The sequence below is a fragment of the Labeo rohita genome, chromosome 1, assembly GCF_022985175.1.
Source record: "Labeo rohita strain BAU-BD-2019 chromosome 1, IGBB_LRoh.1.0, whole genome shotgun sequence".
Lineage (NCBI taxonomy): Eukaryota > Metazoa > Chordata > Actinopteri > Cypriniformes > Cyprinidae > Labeo > Labeo rohita.
Window position 1 is genome coordinate 45,315,333 of NC_066869.1, and position 20,989 is coordinate 45,336,321.

Below are 20,989 nucleotides of genomic sequence, written 5' to 3' on the forward strand. Positions count from 1 at the left end.
TATATTGTGTTATGTAAACCATTAGTATGTTTATATTATATGTCATATTCATGTTCGTCATGATCAAATCATACGAATACTGTCCAAAATGTTCAAAAACCACTGAAATACTATCATGTTGTTGTTAGTGTGGGGGAAACTAGTGTAAATTAAGCCAGTGTTATTTTATTTTATTTTATTTTTATTATTTTTTAATTTAATTTAATTTAATTTAATTTAATTTATTTTATTTAATTTTATTTAATTTTATTTTATTATTACTATAACTATTAACTAATAACTTTATTATTTTATTATTATAACTATATCTGGTTCATTTGGCCTTGGTAATCCTGAGTTTAATATGTAGTTCTTTTAGTACATGAAGTTAAACAAAATGAAAAAAAAATTGCATTGGCAACTAGACTTTATTTTACATTAAATGTATTTTTTTATTTTTTTATTTATACAGTATATATATCATTTTGTTGAATATAAATACAAGATTTTTTTATATACTTATTTGTACATATATATGAAAATAATTTAAAAAGTGTATTAATTTTGTTATATGAAAATATCAGTGTATTAAAATTGTATGTAATTATCTGCATAATTATTGTGATTTTTCTTGTCAAAGAACGTTTAATATGTCATAATCATAGATAAAATGACATTAAAGTAAATTTAGATAGATCAGTCAGAAAATATATATTAAACATGACTTACATATTACCGTTATATGACATTAATGTTGTACAAGTGTTCTGTCATTTAAGGAAATTGATTAGTGTAATTAAATTGATTTTATATATAAATATATATGTATATATAATATATCAGCGTTAAATGCAATGACCCTGATCTCTAGATCTCTCATACTTTGCATTGGATTTTCTGCAAATTATGCAAATTTCTCTTCATATAGGTGCTTTCTTTGTGTAATATGGAGGCGTGGTGTAACCATCCTCCACACAAGCTGAAGCCATGATATTTACATCGGCATGTGTGGGAGAGCGAAGGTAGCGTTTGAAAAGCAAGAAGGCTCGTGTGCGTATGTATGTGCGCTACATCGCACCTCGTCTCATTTTTTGCTTTCTTTGCTCTCGCTTGTGTGGCTTCCTGGGGTTTTGTCTGTGCTCAAGTGAGCATGTGTACCCAACACATATATTTACCGCGGTACCAGCCGTCACTCACATGTGTGTTGTGTGTCACAAACATACCGGAACCTGCTGTTCATTTAGCCTGCAGTCGCACAGGTCCGCTGCTCCTCATTAGGCACGTCGAGACACTGACCTCTTGACAGCCGCCACAAGTACCTATAAGGCCTGTCTCTTCTTTTTATAGAATTCTGGGTAATTTGCTGCCCTCCACACAGGCTGTTTACCACAAGGAACACTGCAGTGGAGGAAACGGCGTTGGTTAGATGGTGTCACTGGTGCGAGAAACAAACAAGAGAGACCAACAGTAATTTGCACATGGTTTTACTCAGAAAAAATCTGATTGTAGTGGCCGTATTAGGCACCAGAGCCAGTCTCAGAGATCCTTAAAGGGACAGTTCACTAACAAATGACAATTCTGTCATCATTTACTCAAATGATGATGTCATCCTCATGTAATTCCAAACCTGTAGGACCATCTTACCTCTGAAGACCACAAACTGACATGATCTTTTTCATATAATGACGGTAAAAGGCCATAAAGCCTCAATATATATGTGTGTGTGTGTGTAAATAAATATAAAATATATAATTTATCACATCCAAAATAAATGTTTTTGTGTACATAATATATGTGTTTACTATGTATATTTATTATGTTTATATAAAGACACACACATACACTATATATTTTGAATATTTACATGTATATATTTATATTAATATAATTTATATTATATATAAATATATTTAATATATAAACATAACATTTTTCTTATATATATATATATATATATATATATTTTGTAATTGATTAATATTGATAAATAATTTGTATTTGTATTTTTGTGTAGAAATAAATATAAATACATACATTTACATTTGTAATTATATATATATATATATATATATATGTGTGTGTGTGTGTGTGTGTATAATTTATAATTTATTGATATTTATAAATAATGTATTTGTATGTGTATATATATATATATATATATATATATATATATATATATATATATCCTTTTTGCAAATTATATATACTAATTATATTATTATATTATATTATATGTTATATTATTATTACTGATATGTGAAATGTATTTGTATATTTATGTATAAACAAATTAAAACACACTTATTTTCAATTTAATATTAATTATTTTATTTACCTAATATGTATACACACACACATATAAACACACATTTAACATTTATAATAATTTCCTTATATTTATTTGACAAATATATATATATACATATGTATTATATAATATAATTTTATTGTATCAATATAATTTTACTATGATTAATTGAAAAACAGTATGTAAGACAAATGTATGATTCATTAATATGTCTAGACATTTTTTGTATATTTATGTATAAATAAATCTGAATATTTAAATAATTTAATACATATTTATTTAAAATATTTATGTAGATTAAACAATATATTATTTATTTATTATTCATTATTTAATTAATTTTTTTTGCTGTTAAAAGTCAAAATTTGCCCCTGAAAAAATGGCATCGTGAGGCAAATATTGCCTCTTAAAAAAACAATACAATTCTAAAAATTAATGTCATGAATCATCATAAGTGGCTGTTTTCTATTATATTGTAGTTCCTAAATATGGCTCTGGTCCCTCCTTGATCTTTTATCCAGTTATACTGTTAACACCTTGTCTTGGTTCGTCTTTACCAAGTTTGAGAGCAAGGCATGACGGGCCGCACATTTGCTCAAGGTGAGCGGCATGCATAATCTGTATACTTTACAAACTACGTCCATCTTCTGCCACCCACTTAGTCTTGTTTGTTTAGTTTAATCTCTCTTTGTCTCCCTCGCTCCCCTCCGCCTCACATTTACGCTTGTTTTCTCTGCGTCTCTTCTGCTCTGCATTCAGACGGCGTGCCGAGCGCGGTGGCATCGCGAGCAGGGGAGTGGAGAGGTTGAACAGCAGTTTGAAATGTGAATTAGAGAGGGAGAGGGGCGTGCGAGAGCTCTCCGAGGCCAGGAATCAGTAACCACGCTTTCATTTTATGACATTCTCTCGCTCGAGTGTGTCTGGTAAACACATGCACAGAATACAGCACCACGGCACACCTCTGAAAAAGAGAAGCCACGTTCGCCAGAAAATCCCCTAAGGTTTACGAGTGGTTGAGGCATTGCTTACTTTGGAAAATGTGTCTCTTTGATGAAAACACACACGTTTACACAAATGTTTTCATTTAGCAAACTGAATTTATTCATTGGTTCGAACCTGAAGATCCGGTACGCGAATATATTTCCTAATATATTAACAAGCAATATATAAAAATGTAATGTATATGTAAGGAATAATTAATGACGAGCCATTATGTAATTACAACCGTGGCATAACGGTCACTCGGCCTAGTGGCTGCATCACCACCAAGAATTCAATGGACCGCAATAAATTCTTACGCTTATATTACCATTACCACATCTCAAGACATTGATCAAATTATATATTTCAAGGCATTCCTCCGGTTTTTGTCCTTAAACGCTATTGTAAGTAGGATTAATGTCTTACGCATCTCATCCAACACCCCGGTGCTAATTCCAAAACGTCATTCTAGACCTAGTAATAGAGGCTTGAGCCGTTGGTAGCAAGCTAATGCAGTAATTAATGAAGTTATTAGGCAGACAGACAGACGGAGAGAGATTAAGCGTGTGTGAATTTACCTCAGTGCGTCTGTGGGTCTCTCAAAAGTGATCGGCAGCAGTGTCTCTACTAATACTGAAACTTTCATTTTCATTTTCACGAACAACGCCGTTGTTACTTTGCTTGTGAGAAATGTCATGTAGTTTTTAAGGTGTTAAACTAGGTTACTGATAATATCGTCAGAGCAGCGCTATAACATCATTAGCAAATATGCTAACGTGTGTGCAAACTATTTGTGTGCATGTGTAAGGGAGAGAGAATGGGAGAAATAGATTATGTGCTTTCCGTACATAATAAAACGTAAATCACAGTGTTTATTGTATTTTTGTTGTTTGGCCAGTGTGGATTTTGGTTATTTTGTTGCTGTAAGACCTTTGAAAATCATGTGGCGAAGTGATATGGGCGCGTAATGCGGTCAAGAACTGACTGGAACTACATTCGCCTTGCGTTTCCCAAGCTGCAACCTCCGGCTCTCTCTACTTACTAAACTGCAATTCATCAACTGGCCGCTAGAGACTGGCTCCAAAAGGGAGTCAGACCCATAGACTCCCCATTTTAAAATGCCCAACTTTACAGCAGAAAAACATGTTTACAGCCTGTTACAAAAAGTGGTTTTGGTCTATATAGATAATTTTGCCCTTCATGTCAGCTGTGAGGGGGTGAATTTTTTTATAACGCATCCGTTTAAATTATATTAAGCCTTAAAGTTCTGCATAATTTAGGGCGTGGCCACTTGAGTGACAGGTGGATTGCCGCTGCTGTCACCACCACCGCGCTAGCAACCAGCTCCACCCACGTCCCGCCTCTTCGCCCATTTTCGATTATCAGGGAGTGGCGTGCAGTGACGGGATTCCAAGAGCTTCAAAAATGCTCTTCAGAAACCTACGGGTGACGTCACGGACACTACGTCCATATTTTTTTACAGTCTGTGGCGTTTCCCTGAAAATAATTGCATACCTTAGATTAAAACATTTGTCAGCCAATCAGATTGAGGCATTCAACTACCCATAGTATCAATATTTATACAATGGTTCTTTCTGGTCCTCAAATCTGACTGGCTGAGAGGAATGCGATATTCTAGTGATATCAGAGCTTTGTATCATTCTCGCAATGAGTGTTATGGCGGATGCCCAAATCCACTGTAATTTTTTAAATAGTACTGTTTTGTCTCACGGAATGTAGTTTTAAGAGTTTTTTTAGGCGAGAATGTACTTGTTTAGACTTACAGTATGCAGTTTGTAATAAAGATAACGTCATAGATAAAATTTGCTTTAGTGTTTTTAGAGACGTGAGCTCCAGGGCGCCAGCAACCGTTTAGAGCAACCTTACCTCGGCCAGACGTTCTGGAATTAGTTACATTGTTACACTAATTAATTGCAGTCTGTCATGTTATCTTAATCCACATTTCTCTTTTGCGTTTCTGTTTGTTCTGCAGGAGCCGAACACTGCTTCCGGAATTTCAGCGCTCCAACCGGAGTGATTGAGTCTCCTGGTTTTCCTGACAAGTATCCTCATAATTTGGAGTGCTCCTTCATCATCATCTCTCCTCCTCAGACGGAGGTCACACTCACCTTCCAGACCTTTGACCTGGAAAACGACCCTTTGCTGATGGGGGAAGGAGAATGCAAGTATGACTGGCTGGATGTTTGGGACGGCCTGCCACAAGGTTAGTGTCTATATTTATATATATACTGTATATACACACAAAAAGCTACCATTCTGTTCCAAAGTTTGGGGTTAGAAGGTTTTTAAATATATGACTACTTTTATTCAGCACGGGTGAATTAAATTGATCAAAAGTGACAGTACTGTTACAAAAAAATATATATTTTGAATAAATGTAGTTCTTTTGAACTTTCTATTCATCAGAGAGAACTCTGAAATCCAAATTTATTTTAATATTTATATTTATAATATTTATAATTTATTTTATAATTATTGAACTGCACAACTGTTTTCAATAGTTATAATTATAAATGTTTCTTGAGCAGCAAATCAGCATATTAGAATGATTTCTGAAGGATCATGTGACACTGAAAACTGCTTTGAAATTCAGCTTTGAATGAGAGGAATAAATTATATTTTAAATAGTATTAAAATAGAAAGCAGTTATTTTAAATAGTAATAATGTTTCTGATTTTATTGCATTTTTGATCAAATAAATACAGCCTTGGTGAGCATAAAAGACTTCTTTCAATTAAAATTTTTACCAACCCCAAACTTTTGAGTGGTAGTGTGTGATTTCTTACCTCTATCCCTTATATCTTTTATCAAGTCGCACAAATAGTGTGCAGAACATAGTGTTCATACTATTGTGACCATCTCAACTACTTGCACAGTAAGCCAAATTTCTTCACTTTCCATCTCACACACTATCAATCTGGGATCAAACTCAGCTCTTGTCCTGCTGACATCCAGGGATCACAAGAGCAATGGAGAGGGACAGTAAATCAGGGATAAGTAGGGGAGAAATCAGAGGTATACTGCGAGGAAAGCTTGTAATCCATGGAGCCGAGGGAATTTGAGGCACGCGATGCCTCAGCAGATCCACTTCACACTGAGAACCGCTTCTAGCCTCTCTAACTGATCTCAGATCAGCTCATTTTCCCCCTTTCTTGTGTTCAGTGGGACCCCTGATCGGACGATACTGTGGGACAAAGATCCCTCCAGAGATCCAGTCTTCCACAGGTCTTCTGTCGCTTTCCTTCCACACTGACATGGCCGTGGCCAAAGATGGCTTCTCTGCTCGCTATAACATGACTCGCAAGGAAATTAGTGACAGTAAGTATTCCTTTTGTAGGTTAAGTGTATCATTTTCTGATTGTGTCAGTAGTCTATTACAGCAACCGAAAGTAAATACTCTGTTTGTTGGAGTCCCTACCAGCCTAACTTAGCTACATTAGACCAATGGTGAGTTTGGAGGCGGGGCTATCTAGTTGACCAATGACAGACAGGGGAGTGTGAAACCCATTTATAATGTCACCATTTTAATGGCACTAGTGGTGCAAAAATTACCGTTAATTCATGAAATTTCATTTACAATGTGCATATATATATATATATATATATATATATATATATATGTGTATATATATATATATATATATACATATATATACACATATATATATATATATACATATAAATAAAATAAAAATAAAATAAAATAAAATAAAAATATAAATTAATTAATTTTAAAAAAGTATTTTATTTTATTTGTATATTTAAAAATATATATTCAATAATTTGAAAAAGAAATACATGTAAATAATAAGAAAAATAAATACTGTAAAATAAATATTAAAAATTAAATTGTTTAGTTTGAATTAATATCTCTCTTTCTGTCTTTTTCAGCATTTCACTGTAGTAATGCATTTGGAATGGAATCTGGTAAGATCTCTGATGATCAGATTTCAGCCTCCAGCTCATTTTATGATGATCGCTGGCAGCCCCGTCAGGCACGTATGAACAACGAGGACAACGCCTGGACGCCGAGTGAGGACAGCAACAAGGAATACATACAGGTGAGCCAGTCACACACTAGAACTTATTGGTGCATTTGACATTCCTGCAATATTTCATTTGTACAATTTTTGGACTATTTTAAATGTTTAATTTGAAGTTGAATAGTTTTAATGAGGTATACCTGAATGTCAATTGGTTATTTTATTTTATTATTTTTGCTTTTTCATTATTTTATTTTATTTTAATACACATTCCTGCCTTCAATTTAACAGTTTTCTGTTTTTAATATATTTTAAAATGTACTATATTCCTGTGATGCAAAGCTGAATTTTCAGCATAATTTCTCTAGGCTTCAGTGACCCTTCAGAAATCATTCAGATATGCTGATTTGCTGCTCAAGAAATATTTCTATTATTATCATTGTTGAAAACAGCTGTGCTGCTTCGTATTTTTGTAGAAAGAATTTTAATAGAAAGTTTTAAAGAACAGCAATTATTTGAAATATAAATCTTTAGTAACATTATAAGTGTTTTTCACTTTCGATCAATTTCGTTTTTAGTTTTTTAGTTTTATTTTATTTGCAGAAGAATAAAATAAATACTAAAAAAAAAGAAAGTACAATCATTTTAATATACTGTGCAGAATAAATAAAGAAAAACAAAAACAACACAACAAAAATACTAAATTACATTAACTAATGTATAAATGTAAATAAATACAAATTAATTACAGCATATGTCAAAAAAACAAAAAAAAAAAAAAAAAACAGAAATAATATACTCCAAAAAACAAACCATAGTACATAAAATGCATAAAGAAAAATACACTCTTACAAAACAGTGTTAAAATGATCCTTTATAGATCTTTTAGAACATATTAAAGAGGAACATGTTTTCGCTAGGTGGGATAAACCATTCCATAATTTAATAACTAAAATTTAATGCATCCTTGCTGAATAAAAACATTAATTTCTTTCAAAAAAAAAAAAAGTAACTGGAAATATGTCATATTATGAATGAAAAATGGGTTGCAAATGTGTTTTCTGTTGACTTTAGGATATTAACACATATTAAACGATTCTGTCCCTCGCAACCTCATTTGCGTCACATTAAAAATGCTGTTTACCCTGTCCTTGATTCGTTCCCTTTAATCCATTGGGATTCTCAATCTCTCTCTCACACACACACACACACGTGTTGTACTGTATATTCCTACACACCACTACATTTCCCGAACCTTCTACACCCTCAATAGAGCACTCCATCTTGCCCGTCAGCATACGCCCCTTAGCTTGAGCGCTGCGTTTGTTGTGTTGGTGCAGACCGATGATGCACGGAAGGTTGCTGTGATGCTAACCGCTCGATGATGGATGAGAACAGTCTAGAGAAATCCGTAGTTAGCAACCTTCTCCAGTGCTATTGATTTCAGAGTCCATAGCGTCTCTCCCCACACCCCTCACCTGCATCTGAACACACAGGATCCGGATAACATGAGGGTCTGGGAGCCTTTGCCTCATATATTTGACAGATGAGCAAGTGTAGAGGTCAGGGAGTGTTAATTAGACGTGTGATTCATCATTTTGTTGAATTCTACTTTTATTGCAAATTACTTGAATGCATCAAACTAAAATGACATACAGTATCGTTCAGCAAAAAATATTTGTTGGCCGGTAGTGTATATCACACCACAGTTTTCAGAAAAATATTAAAGCATAATAACTGTTTTTAACATTAACAATAATAAATATTTCTTGAGCAGAAAATTAGAATCAGAATGATTTCTGAAGGATCGTGTGACACTGAAGACTGGAGAATTGATGCTGAAAATTCAGCATTGCATCACAGGAATAAATTACATTTTGAAAACACATTAAGAGAGAAAACTGTTATTTTTAAATTGTGATAATATTTCACAATTTTTACAGTTTTTACTGTATTTTTGATCAAATAAATGCAGCCTTGGTGAGCATTAGAGACTTTTTTATTAGAGACATTTAAAAATGTTACCAAATTGAAATTAAATGTTACCAATTTTGAATTTTAAATTTAGAATTGTAATATATATTCAAATAGAAAACAGTTATTTTAAATGTAAATAATATTCCACAATATTATACTTTTGCAGTATTGTTGATGAAACGAATGCAAACTTGATAGACTTTCATAGTTAAAATTAAAATGATTCCAAACAGTAGTGTATGCAAATAAATTAAAAATGATATGACATATACAATAAATAATGAATTAGTATAACTTAAGTGTAATAATAATAAATTAAGGTTTTTGCAACCACAAACACCTAACACTAGACTAAAAATACTAAATTACTTGGTAAAATTAAGTAAATCACTGTAAAAAGTGATAAGTTGACAACTTAAAAAAATTGAGGAAAAAAAACTTGACAATTCACTTGACTTATTTTTTTGCATGACGTTTATTTACTTAATAATTTTAAGGCAAGGGGTTTCCTATTTTTTTTTTCTTTAAGTTAAGTCAACTAATCACTTTTTACAGCGTAATTGTTTTTGCATTTTGCTATTGTCACCATAAAAAAACACACATTTTGCGATTTTGTTGACAAGGCAGTTAACCTGTTTAGCATGTTGGCATTCATGTAGATGAGTTTCATGCTGAATTGTAAAGTGTAGGTCTGGTTTACTGTGGTCAAATTACTGTAAAGGGGGTTATTGCTTTAAAATAGCACCCTTGTTTTTTACAGTCACAGATATGGCATCACCAAATATACATGTTCAAAATAGATTTATAAACTGCAGAGGAACTGTTCATTACTCATTTCAGAAATCCTCATTGATCGGCTGTCAAAAGAAACTAAGTTTGGTCCGATCAGTCGGCCATTGTTATCGCTCCCCGTTTCCCGCTTTCATCAATCACTCTCCTTTCCCAGGTGGATCTTCACTTCCTCAAGGTTCTGACCGGGATCGCTACCCAAGGAGCCATTTCCAAGGAGACTCATAAGTCCTACTACGTCACCACCTTCAAACTGGAAGTCAGCACTAATGGAGAGGACTGGATGATCTATCGGCACGGCAAAAACCATAAGGTAAGGAGCATGCAATACGTTTGTGTTCACTATGTATTTATAACTGACAAAAAAAAAACAGAACTACACTCTAAAAATACGGTGTTAAATTCGACCCAGCGATTGGATTGTTTTGACCCAGCGGTTGGGTTTAATGTTTAACCCAACCTTTTGAGTAGTTATATTTAACTCAACTATTTTTAAACATTTTCTATATTTCTTGCTTTAAATGAACCCAAAATAGGTTGAAAATTAAAAATCAGACACATAATTAATAGAGGCATCAGCAATATCAAAAGGGGAACACTTATTAATAAGCAATTAATTTTTTTTTTTCCACAATATTATACTTTTGCGGTATTGTTGATGAAATGAATGCAAACTTGATAGGCTTTCATACTTAAAATGGTTCCAAACAGTAGTGTATGCAAATAAATTAAAAATGATATGACATATGCAATAAATAATGAATTAGTATAACTTAAGTGTAATAATAATAAATTAAGGTTAAGGTAACACCTAAAGCTAGACTAAAAAACTAAATTACTTGGTAAAATGAAATAAATCACTGTCAAAAGCGATAAGTTGACAACTTAAAAAAAATTGAGGAAAAAAACTTGACAATTCACTGAACTTATTTTTTATGCATGACGTTTATTTACTTAATAATTTTAAGGCAAGGGGTTTCCTACATTTTTTAAAGTTAAGTCAGAGTTTGGAAACAGTATATTTATTTTTTATTTTATTTTATTTTTTTTGGGAAAGAAATTAATACTTTTATTTAGCAAGGATGCTTTAAATTGATCAAAGGTGATGATAAAGAGATTTATAATGTTCTAAAAGATTCATCATGGGATGATGTGACTGGAGTAACGATGATAAAAATTCAGCTTTGAAATCACAGAAATAAATTACATTTTAAAATATATTCAGATAGAAAGCAGATATTTTAAATAGTAAAAATATTTCACAATATTACTGCTTTTGCTGTACTTTAGATCAAACAAATGCAGGCTTGGTGAGCAGAAGAGACTTTTTAAAAAACATTAAAAATCTTACTATTCAAAAACATTTGACTGGTAGTGTATGGCTTATTCTAATGAAATCAGAAGGTAGATGTTCCATTTTAGCACAGATCTATTGAACTGAATTAGCATAAGCTGCTGTAGGCATTTGCAGGAAGGAGCAACTCAAGTTCCAGGTGAACTTTGATGGTCTAAACAGAGAAAGTGACATGGGAACAGGTTGAGAGATGGTTATCTGATGGCGCCGAACAATGAGGCCCTTTTTGCACCCTTATCTCTCTGGCCGTTCCTATTGCCTGTGAGCTACCTGCCGTAAACACACCTGTGTGACCGGTCACACCTGGACCAGCGTGGGATATGCTGGTACGTGTTTGTACATTAGCGGAATTCAGGGTTTTGACCCATTCGAAGACTGCGTTTCAAATCATTTTCCCTTTCTAGATAAGTTGAGACTGATCCTATCAAGACTAATATGACATTTGTTCTGAGAAAGGCAGGAATTTTCCAAATTCAATCATGAAGCTTTGGACATCCCTCGGTAACTCCATCAAAAACATTTAAGAAGGATATACGGCTTTTGGGTTGTGAAGATTATTACGCCAAAGTCAAATTATGATGAGGACACAACTGAGCAAACCCGACGGAAATGCTTTTGTTTGGCTAGCATTAGCGCGGCTAGTAATTAAAGCATCAATCAACCGCCATTGCTTCATTTGCCCAACGACATCCTAATCTCTATTTGTTTTGACGCTGTCCGTCGCTCGAAAGATCTTCTTTCTCCTTTCGTGACAACTAATCCCACTATAACCGCATTGGCCACAGTTTAATCAGAGCCTTGGAAAGACGCTTATGCATTTTAACTCTACGTTACGCCAAGGGACGCCGTGTAATAGAAGTGCTAGGATTAACCTTTTGCTCGTCTTTTTAGTGGATCTGCTTTTGATTAAAAGATTAGTCTCCTGTTTGGGAATAAATCGCATGTGAAAGTAATATTGACTTGCAGACGTGACCGGGATTAACGCTCCGGACGTATTCCCTGTCTCAAACTGCTTTGATTATAGAGTTTGGGATGTCAATTGTTAAACTAGTTTGTATACTGAATAGTGAGTTGTTTATTATTGTTAATCATTTTGAACATGCATTGAAGATCAATTTATGATCAGTTTGTTTATCAATACTACATTATTTGACAATTTATTATTATATATATTTATTGAAATTAAAATGCTTTTAATTTAAAATAAAATTGTATTTGATTATGCAGGTTGGAGAGTATGTTTTTCAGAAGACTTAAAATAGAAGCTTATTATTTATTAATTAATTTATGTAGATTATTCTTTTTATATATTTTATTTATTTGACAATAAATATTTTATAAATATTAATACATATAGTATTAATTATGTTTATTGGAAGGAAGACATTTCATATTTTATTTGTTTAAAAATGTATTTAAAACTTCCGGTACTCCAGGTAAATAATTTAGATTTAAAGGCATTAAACAGCAACGACAAAAATCTGTGTGAAGTATAAAGGTGTAAGTTTATTTAATATTTTTCCTTTTGAATTTTATATTTAATAACAAAACATTTTTAAACAAATTTTAAACTATTATAAAACAACACTATTATATTTATTTATTTATTTATTTGTCTATCTATCCTTTTAACAATATTCAGTCTATATCCTCATGAAAAAAAAAATATCAAAATAGAATTTGATTATTGTAAAAATGTATATGTACTGATGCAAAGACTAAAATACACTAAACAATACTTATATATATATATATATATATATATTCAGTGTATACTGTGATTAAAAAATATAATCTTAAAATAAAATGAATAAAAAAAAGTCAAAAGGCTGGAATTCAAATATATTTTATTTTATTTTATTTTATTCTTTCTGCTGTCTATTCATAAGAGAACCACTTGATGATTAAATAAATAATGATTAATTACCCATGTCATATTTGAAGTACTCATGTAGTTGCTTCTGTGGAGTGACATATGGACACTTTTTATTATGTTGGCTGTTTATATTTGGTGTGTTTTGTTGGATTTGGGTTTGTACAAGCACAGATGAGCAAAGTGAGCTGTCAGCTCTTTTATAAGCATAAATATATAAAAAATTTATGCTGCTGATTTTTGCTACTGAAATTTGAACATCTGCTTTAACGTTCTTGTGCTTGCCAGAAACGGGACAACGAATGACTGCAACCTTATTCTGAGGATAAAAGCGCTTTAAAATATCACAGTATTCACTTTGTTGCTTAATTTTTTACATATACAGTAAACTCACTGCAAACATATCATGAATATTTTATACCACTCATATATACAGTCACTAAATGGCAGAAAGGCCCCACAAGTTGTGAAAAATTGTGACATATCCTGTTTATTATTGAAATTCCTATAAATCCCTGTGGACAGAAAGTAATAAATCTGTCACACACTCACTTGATACATGATGAATATAGCATATAAAGCCATTTAGCTTTTTTGTTTGCTGCCCTTGACAGTAAAGTGACGATTGGGAGAGTTAAAAAGGATGGAAGAAGAGACACAAAGATGCAGGATGATGGAAAACAAGAAATTGGTATTAAGGGGGGTGGGTGTGTTTTGTCATTTCTTTCCCCCATTGAGAGAAAGCTCACTGGAGGGGAGCAGGTATTGTTGAGTAGTGAACACTTCAGTGTTCATTTGCTGTCTCTCTCTCACACACATTGTCTGTTTTCCTTCTCTTCAAGACGTTGCTTAAGGCTGGTGAGCCACCAACCGGAACCAGCTTCAACTGTCAACATCTTCATCTATAGAGATGAGTGAGGGAAAACAGGTGGACCAAGAAAAGATAGAAAGATTTGGTTTGAGAAAAGACAGCTGAAAAGCATGAATTCATGAATTTATCTTAGCATGAATTTCCATTTTGGTTCTATCTGATTAGTGCTGGTTTAGCTGGATTTCCAGCATATTGTTTCTGGTGTAGCTGGCTGATGTAGTTAAGCCGGTTGAGTTAAAAGTTGAGGTTTATCTCACCCACAAAAATAAATAAAATAAAATAAAATAAAATAAAAAAATAATAATTAAATTAGGCTATTACACAGTAAATGTGTTTGTTTGTTTGTTTAATACTACATTATTTGACATTAAATATATATATATATATATATATATATATATGTAGTAGACTTAAAGTAGAAGCATTATTTATTAAGAAGTGTTATTTATTAATTAATTAATTTAGATTATTATTTTTATATATTTTATTTAATTGACAATAAATATATTATAAATATTAATACATATATTATCAATTATATTTATAGGAAGGAAGACGTTTCATTTTTTATTATTTGTGTAAAAATGTATTTAAAACTTCAGGTACGCCAGGTAAATAATTTATGTTTAAAGGAATTCAACAACAACAACAACAACAAAAATGAATATTTTAATGAATCTACATGAATGTTAATAAACATTAGGTGTAGGTTTATTTATTTTTACTTTTGAATTTTGAATTTATTTTTCATGACATAAGAATTCTAATGTAAATAATAAAATCCGATAATTGCTCTGAAGACCTTTGGTCCCCTTCAGAATATTTAGTTTCATAAACTTTAAAAGATGATCCCTAAAGAGCTCTGTTTTAAGCACCAGACGTTAGAAGTTGGAAATTTTATAGCCAAAGACGCATTTACTATTTTCTCAACTTAGTTTCTCCGCTCATGTCTTTTGCTAGACATGCTCTTTCACGACTTTCATTAATACTTAAACACCTCGAGACCTTTTGTCCCCTAGCAGTCTGCGTAGGATGTCTGTTCTGGCCAACCCCGGGGTGGAGATGGACCCACGCAGGGTTTCACCTCCTAGCGTTGGAGGGACAGCGGAAAAGGTCTTTATAATTTTATGATCTATCACTCGTAGACGCACAACATGGCAGGTTTAATTATTTAGTTACCCTAGCTAACGTTCTACTTCAGCTGGATAGGCGGGACCATCCCGTCACGGGTCGCCGCCAACTCTGTTGTTGTCAGGCAGATTTTAGTCTTGTTTATGACTCTGAATGGCTTAAAGATTAAACAGCTTATAGCTCTATAGGTTATTTGAAATTTGGTCATTTAGCGTGCTAAATTAGGCTACACAACCTTGTCCCAGCAAAAATATAACAAATTACTCTACAAAGTAAGTTTTAAGCCATCCATCTGTTTGTTATTGCTAAAGCCTGGTTCTCAAGAAATTATCTCCTATTATGAACAAAAAATAGCCTTTGATTGATTTGTACAGGAAAAGGTCTTTATTCAAGATGACTTGGTCAGACATTGCGTGTTGCTCAGACTTCTTTATAATCTTAATTAACCTCTGAACTGTGTAACTAGGCTTATTGACAGGGGTCAAAGATCGCCGTTGAACCACTGATGGAATCTTTGATCTCTGCAGGTGAAGAAAACCTGAATGCATTAACCATAAGCAATTCGACCTCCGACCCTTCTTGACTGCTCTTAAACTGTACCATACTTCTTTTCCTTGTGTTTGATGTTTAATAGTCTTTAGTCGATGCCATTTGATGTGAAAAGAACAAGGCTGGTAGGAATGGAAATACAGGTTATTTATTATGCCAGTCTTTCTTGAGGTTCTAGATAATATTTAATTTTTACAACCTGTTTCTTTCTGTTTTTCGTTTGTTTGTTTGTTTGTTTTGTTTTGTTTTTGGTTTTTTTGGCGCAAGAAAAATGTGTGCAACTACATTGTTTCAATGCAAGAGAAAGATAACTTAGTACATAAAATTAGGCACTTCATTCTTGAAAAATAACAATTTACATTTTTATAATTTAAGAATGGTTTTACGCATAATTGAAATATTGAAATGAATTGCAGAAGAATTATGTAAGGATAGTTTTGCCAACAATGTGTGTAATTTGCTATATTTTTTTATATTGCTATATTATATTTGCAAAATTTCAGACGGCTGAAAAGCAGGATTTTATGAATTAATCTTAACATGAATTTCCATTTTGGTTCTTCCTGATTAGTGCTGGTTTAGATTTCCAGCATGTTGTTTCTGGTATAGCTGGTTCATCTAAATAAACAAAACAAAAATAAAATAAAAAAAAAATAATACAATAAAATAATATAAAATAAAAAACAAGGCTAGTAGACATTTATTTATTTATTCATACTAGGGCTGCAAACCGATTAGTCACGATTAATCGATTCAAAATAAAGGTTTATGTTTACATACTATGTGTGTGTACTGTGTATATTTATTATGTATATATAAATACACACAAGTGTATATATTAAGGAAAAACATATTTTTCTTTTTTTAAATATATACATATGTGTGTATTTATATATACATAATAAATATGGACAGTACACACATATATAGCATGCATACATACACTTTTATTTTGAATCGATTAATTGCGACTAATCGTTTTGCAGCAGTGAAAATTGTTTCAAAGTAAATCCTACACCAGTGTTTGTTTCAGTGTTGTTATATGAACAGTTTACACAGAAATGAATGAATTGCACTGAATGGACTCTGCTTCAGCCTCGGGTTCATTCCTGTCAAATTAAATATGCCATTTACTCTGACTGTGGGCCAGTCCTTCTTTCTCACATTTTTCCAATTCATCTGGTATTTCTGATATTTCCCCCCCATGCTTTTTCAGTCTTGTTGATTGGTCTATGTTATCATCTCTCAGAGCCTGCACTCCTCCTCCCCGTCTCTTTCGTTTAACCTCTGTCTTCTCTTCCATCGTTATCCGTGAACTCTGCAGAGCTGCCACAATGTTTTGCCACAGAGTTGGATGGCTGACTGCGTCCTATTGCAGCGTCTGGAAAGGGGTCACCCGTCTAGTCAACTGTCTGTCTGTCTGGCTTCAGCAGCCACAACACACTCGAGATCAGCATTTTAAAAAAAGGGTTCGAGAAAACCTTCCCCCACCTCTCCACCCTTCCGTCACTGCATCATTGAAGCATTATGAGTGTGGTCCTTTGTGAGTGTGCTGAATTCCCCTACTGGGAATAAACACACACACACACACACATGCACACTCACACGGAGTTGATAGAGCATTTGTAGCCTTGAGCGTATAGCACAGAAAAGGGATTCTTCCATATGGATTGCTCTGCCCAGAGCCCGTAACTCTCGATGGGACGTGACTTGTGGCCACTGGATAGAGAGGATGAGGCGAACAATGGGTATGAATGAGGTTTAGGCCTTGAGGACAAAAAGGAATGGGGAAAAATTTAACGGTGGTGAAAACGAGTTCAATAGACTCTTTGTTTGTCTTCGTCTAATCCACTACTTTTTCTAGTGCCACTTGACTTAATCAGCCCGTTTCACTGCCTCACTGGTGTTGGTCATAGTCGCAGCTTTGTAAGTAAGCCAGGATACTTGTGTGTGTGTCTATGTGTGTGTTCGCTTTTGAAAGCCCTTACAGCCCATCTTGGCCTCTGTTACACTTGATCTCAGGTGAGGAATGTTTTCGGTTGGCTAAGAATCCAGCGCTCAGCCTCCCACAAGGATGGAAGAACGCGGATGTGTGTGTGCACGAGGTCATGTGTTTTCAACCGTTTTAATAGTCATAAGGTTCAATATCCTGTGTATTTTTTAAAGCCCCATATATCTATATCAGTGTGCCAGTAGGTGGTGACCAAGTGTCTCCCTTTATAAATGAGTCATTGAATCATTTAAAGCAAATCATTCACAAACATAACACATTTGTTACTTGCATTGTGATTGTCATTGAATCATTCATTCAACCAATTCAAAGTGACTATTCTTTAAATAATGCGGTCATGTGATTAGTTCAGTAACAAAACAAGGGTTTCTTTATGAGTGAGTCATTGAATCATTAACTGAACCTATTTGTTCAAAACAGTCATTCATTCATGAAAAAACCATGTGACTGGTCTTAAAAATCCAGATAGCTTAATAAAGTCATTGAGATATTCATTCAACCAGTTCATTCAAGATCACTGATTTATTCAGGATTTAAACTAGTGCCTAAACGTTATGAATCGTTCTTTGAATAATTCGCTCATCCAGTTTGTTCAAAAGAACCGTCTTTATGAGTGAGTCATTGAATCATTTACTGAACCATTTTGTTCAAAACAGTCATTCATTCATTAAGAAAACATGTGATTGGTCTTAAAAATCCAAAGAGATTCACAAGGTCATTGAATCATTCATTCAACCAATTCATTCAAGATCACTGATTCATTCAGGACTTAAACAGGTGCCTAAACCTTATGAATGAGTCTTTGAATTATTCACTCATCCAGTTTGTTCAAAAGAACCATCTTAATGAGTGAGTCATTGAATCATTTACTGAACCGTTTTGTTCAAAACAGTCATTTATTCATGAAGAAAACACATGACTGGTCTTAAAAATCCAGATAGCTTAATGAAGTCATTGAATCATTCATTCAACCAGTTCATTCAAGATCACTGATTCATTCAGGATTTAAACAAGTGCCTAAACCTTATGAATCGTTCTTTGGATAATTCGCTCATCCAGTTTGTTCAAAAGAACCGTCTTTATGAGTGAGTCATTGAATCATTTACTGAACCGTTTTGTTCAAAACAGTCATTCATTCATGCAGAAAACACATGACTGGTCTTAAAAGTCCAGATACGTTCCTTTAAGTGAGTCAATGAATCAGCTGATTCACTGATTCATTTAGAAACATCACTACTATGTGTTGCTGGAGACTCGCAGTAGCTGATTCTGCCGTGATTGGAGCTGTTTTAGTTGGCGGACTAAGTAACTTTCAATATTGTTTCAAAAATGTAAATTACTTAATATTTAACTTCTTGTTTGTTGGACTGTTGCATAAATCTTCGAGAAAACGATTGTGTGCATTTCATTAGCTTTAGAATTGTTGGTCACTTCTTCAAACGCGCATCTATGCAGTCATAATTCCTCTTCAGCTTTGATAGCTGTTATCTTGTCGTGACACCATTATGTAACTCAAACCTCAAGCGTACTAACGGCATGTCTTGTGTTTTCCTCATTTTGAGGTTATGTTAGTTTACATTTCAGTTATCTGTCAACCATTCGTCTCTACATTGGAACTTCCTCTCTTATCTTTAGAGATTTTTCACTGGTGCTCAGTTTAATCTAACCCTTATCACGCTCCACAGAGAAACTGTAGGATTTCTTGTGGTTCTGAGGTATGTGGGTGAGAGTGTTTTATCGCAGCAGTTTATAATGTCCCCACCTTTAATTTGTAACATGCTTTAAGGGATGTCTTTGAGAAAAAAAGATAACAGCAAAAAGGAATTTACATTTGTACATTTACTGAAGTAAATGCTAGGGTGTTTCTATGCAACTACTTGCTTTTAAGACATTGCTAGGGTGTTTTAGTCATCTTTATTGTATGTTTACGGTTTTGTCATCCGCTCAGATACAAGTATGATCACTGCACACCTTTCCTTAACAAGCCGGGGAGTTTGACTTTTTATTGATGTTTAAAGCACAAACAAATTATACACCACAGTTAAATACTTAAGGGGCAATAATACTGCTGATGCTTTAATTAGGAAGCATCACCAGTAGGCTTTCAAGCATGCAAATACATCATTCCTAATGTGCTGTCCTTCAGCTGAATGTTTCTTAAAACGAGAGGAATAATAATTCTTTTTATTGATCCTGACTGTTTTGCATGCAGAAAAACAAAACTCTGAGATAGGAGTATCATGAAAGAACATGTTTCCTTTGGGAAGAACTCTTTCTAGTGTGGAAAAAGTCCACTTGTTAAAAAAAAATAATAATCAATGAATAGATTTGTTGATGCTTTGCAGCAAGTGTGTTCAATGCTGTGTGTTTTCTCTCTTTGCAGATTTTCCATGCCAACACTGACCCGTCTGAGGTGGTGTTGAATCGTATTCCTCAGCCCGTTCTGGCCCGGTTTGTTCGTATTCGGCCACAGTCGTGGAATAATGGCATTGCGCTACGCTTTGAGCTTTATGGCTGCCAAATAACAGGTGAGTGTTTATAGTCGAGAAATTTGTTTTCGTCTTACCATACAATGTACACTGCCGTTCAAACATTCTAACATGCTGATTTGTTATTATTTATTATATTATAATATACTGATTAATTTTTTTTTGAACCTATGATATATTTTTCAGGATTCTTTAAGGAATAAAAAGTTAAAAAGAACAGCATTTATTTGAAATAGAAATGTATTGTAACAGTATAGACTTCTTTTCAAAATTATGGGGTTAGTACATTTTTTTCTTCCTTTTTTTGTAAGAAATGAATATTATTTGTGTCAAATTGATAAAACTTAAATATATGTAATACTTAAATCTTTATAAAAGATTTCTCTTTTGAATAAATGCTGTTCTTTTTTTTATTTTTTTTAATAATCAAATCCTGAAAAAGGTATCACAGGTTCCAAAAAAAAAAAAAATTAAGCAGCACAAATAAATGCATCCTTGGTGAGGATTTTTTTTTTATTTGGAATGGATTAAAAAAAAAATATAATATTTCTCTTGTCTGAGAGATGTCGTAGATCTCATATCTAATGTGTGCACATTCTGTTATAAAGCAAAGACACATCACATCAGGTTTAATAGCAATGACATGAAAATTAACCATGCATTTTTTTTAACC

The 20,989-nt window shown here is 33.2% G+C and overlaps 1 protein-coding gene across 3 annotated transcripts in view; it reads left to right on the plus strand.

Moving 5' to 3' along the window:
• The window catches only part of nrp2a (neuropilin 2a), a 90,902-nt gene that overhangs the window by 39,058 nt on the left and 30,855 nt on the right, over nucleotides 1–20,989 (plus strand). For all 3 annotated transcript variants that reach the window (XM_051111020.1, XM_051111026.1, XM_051111036.1), the window contains exons 4-8: nucleotides 5,262–5,492; nucleotides 6,452–6,607; nucleotides 7,181–7,350; nucleotides 10,196–10,351; nucleotides 20,211–20,355. In XM_051111020.1, the coding sequence (XP_050966977.1) occupies nucleotides 5,262–5,492; nucleotides 6,452–6,607; nucleotides 7,181–7,350; nucleotides 10,196–10,351; nucleotides 20,211–20,355 (858 nt within the window). The remainder of the gene's footprint in view (nucleotides 1–5,261; nucleotides 5,493–6,451; nucleotides 6,608–7,180; nucleotides 7,351–10,195; nucleotides 10,352–20,210; nucleotides 20,356–20,989) is intronic.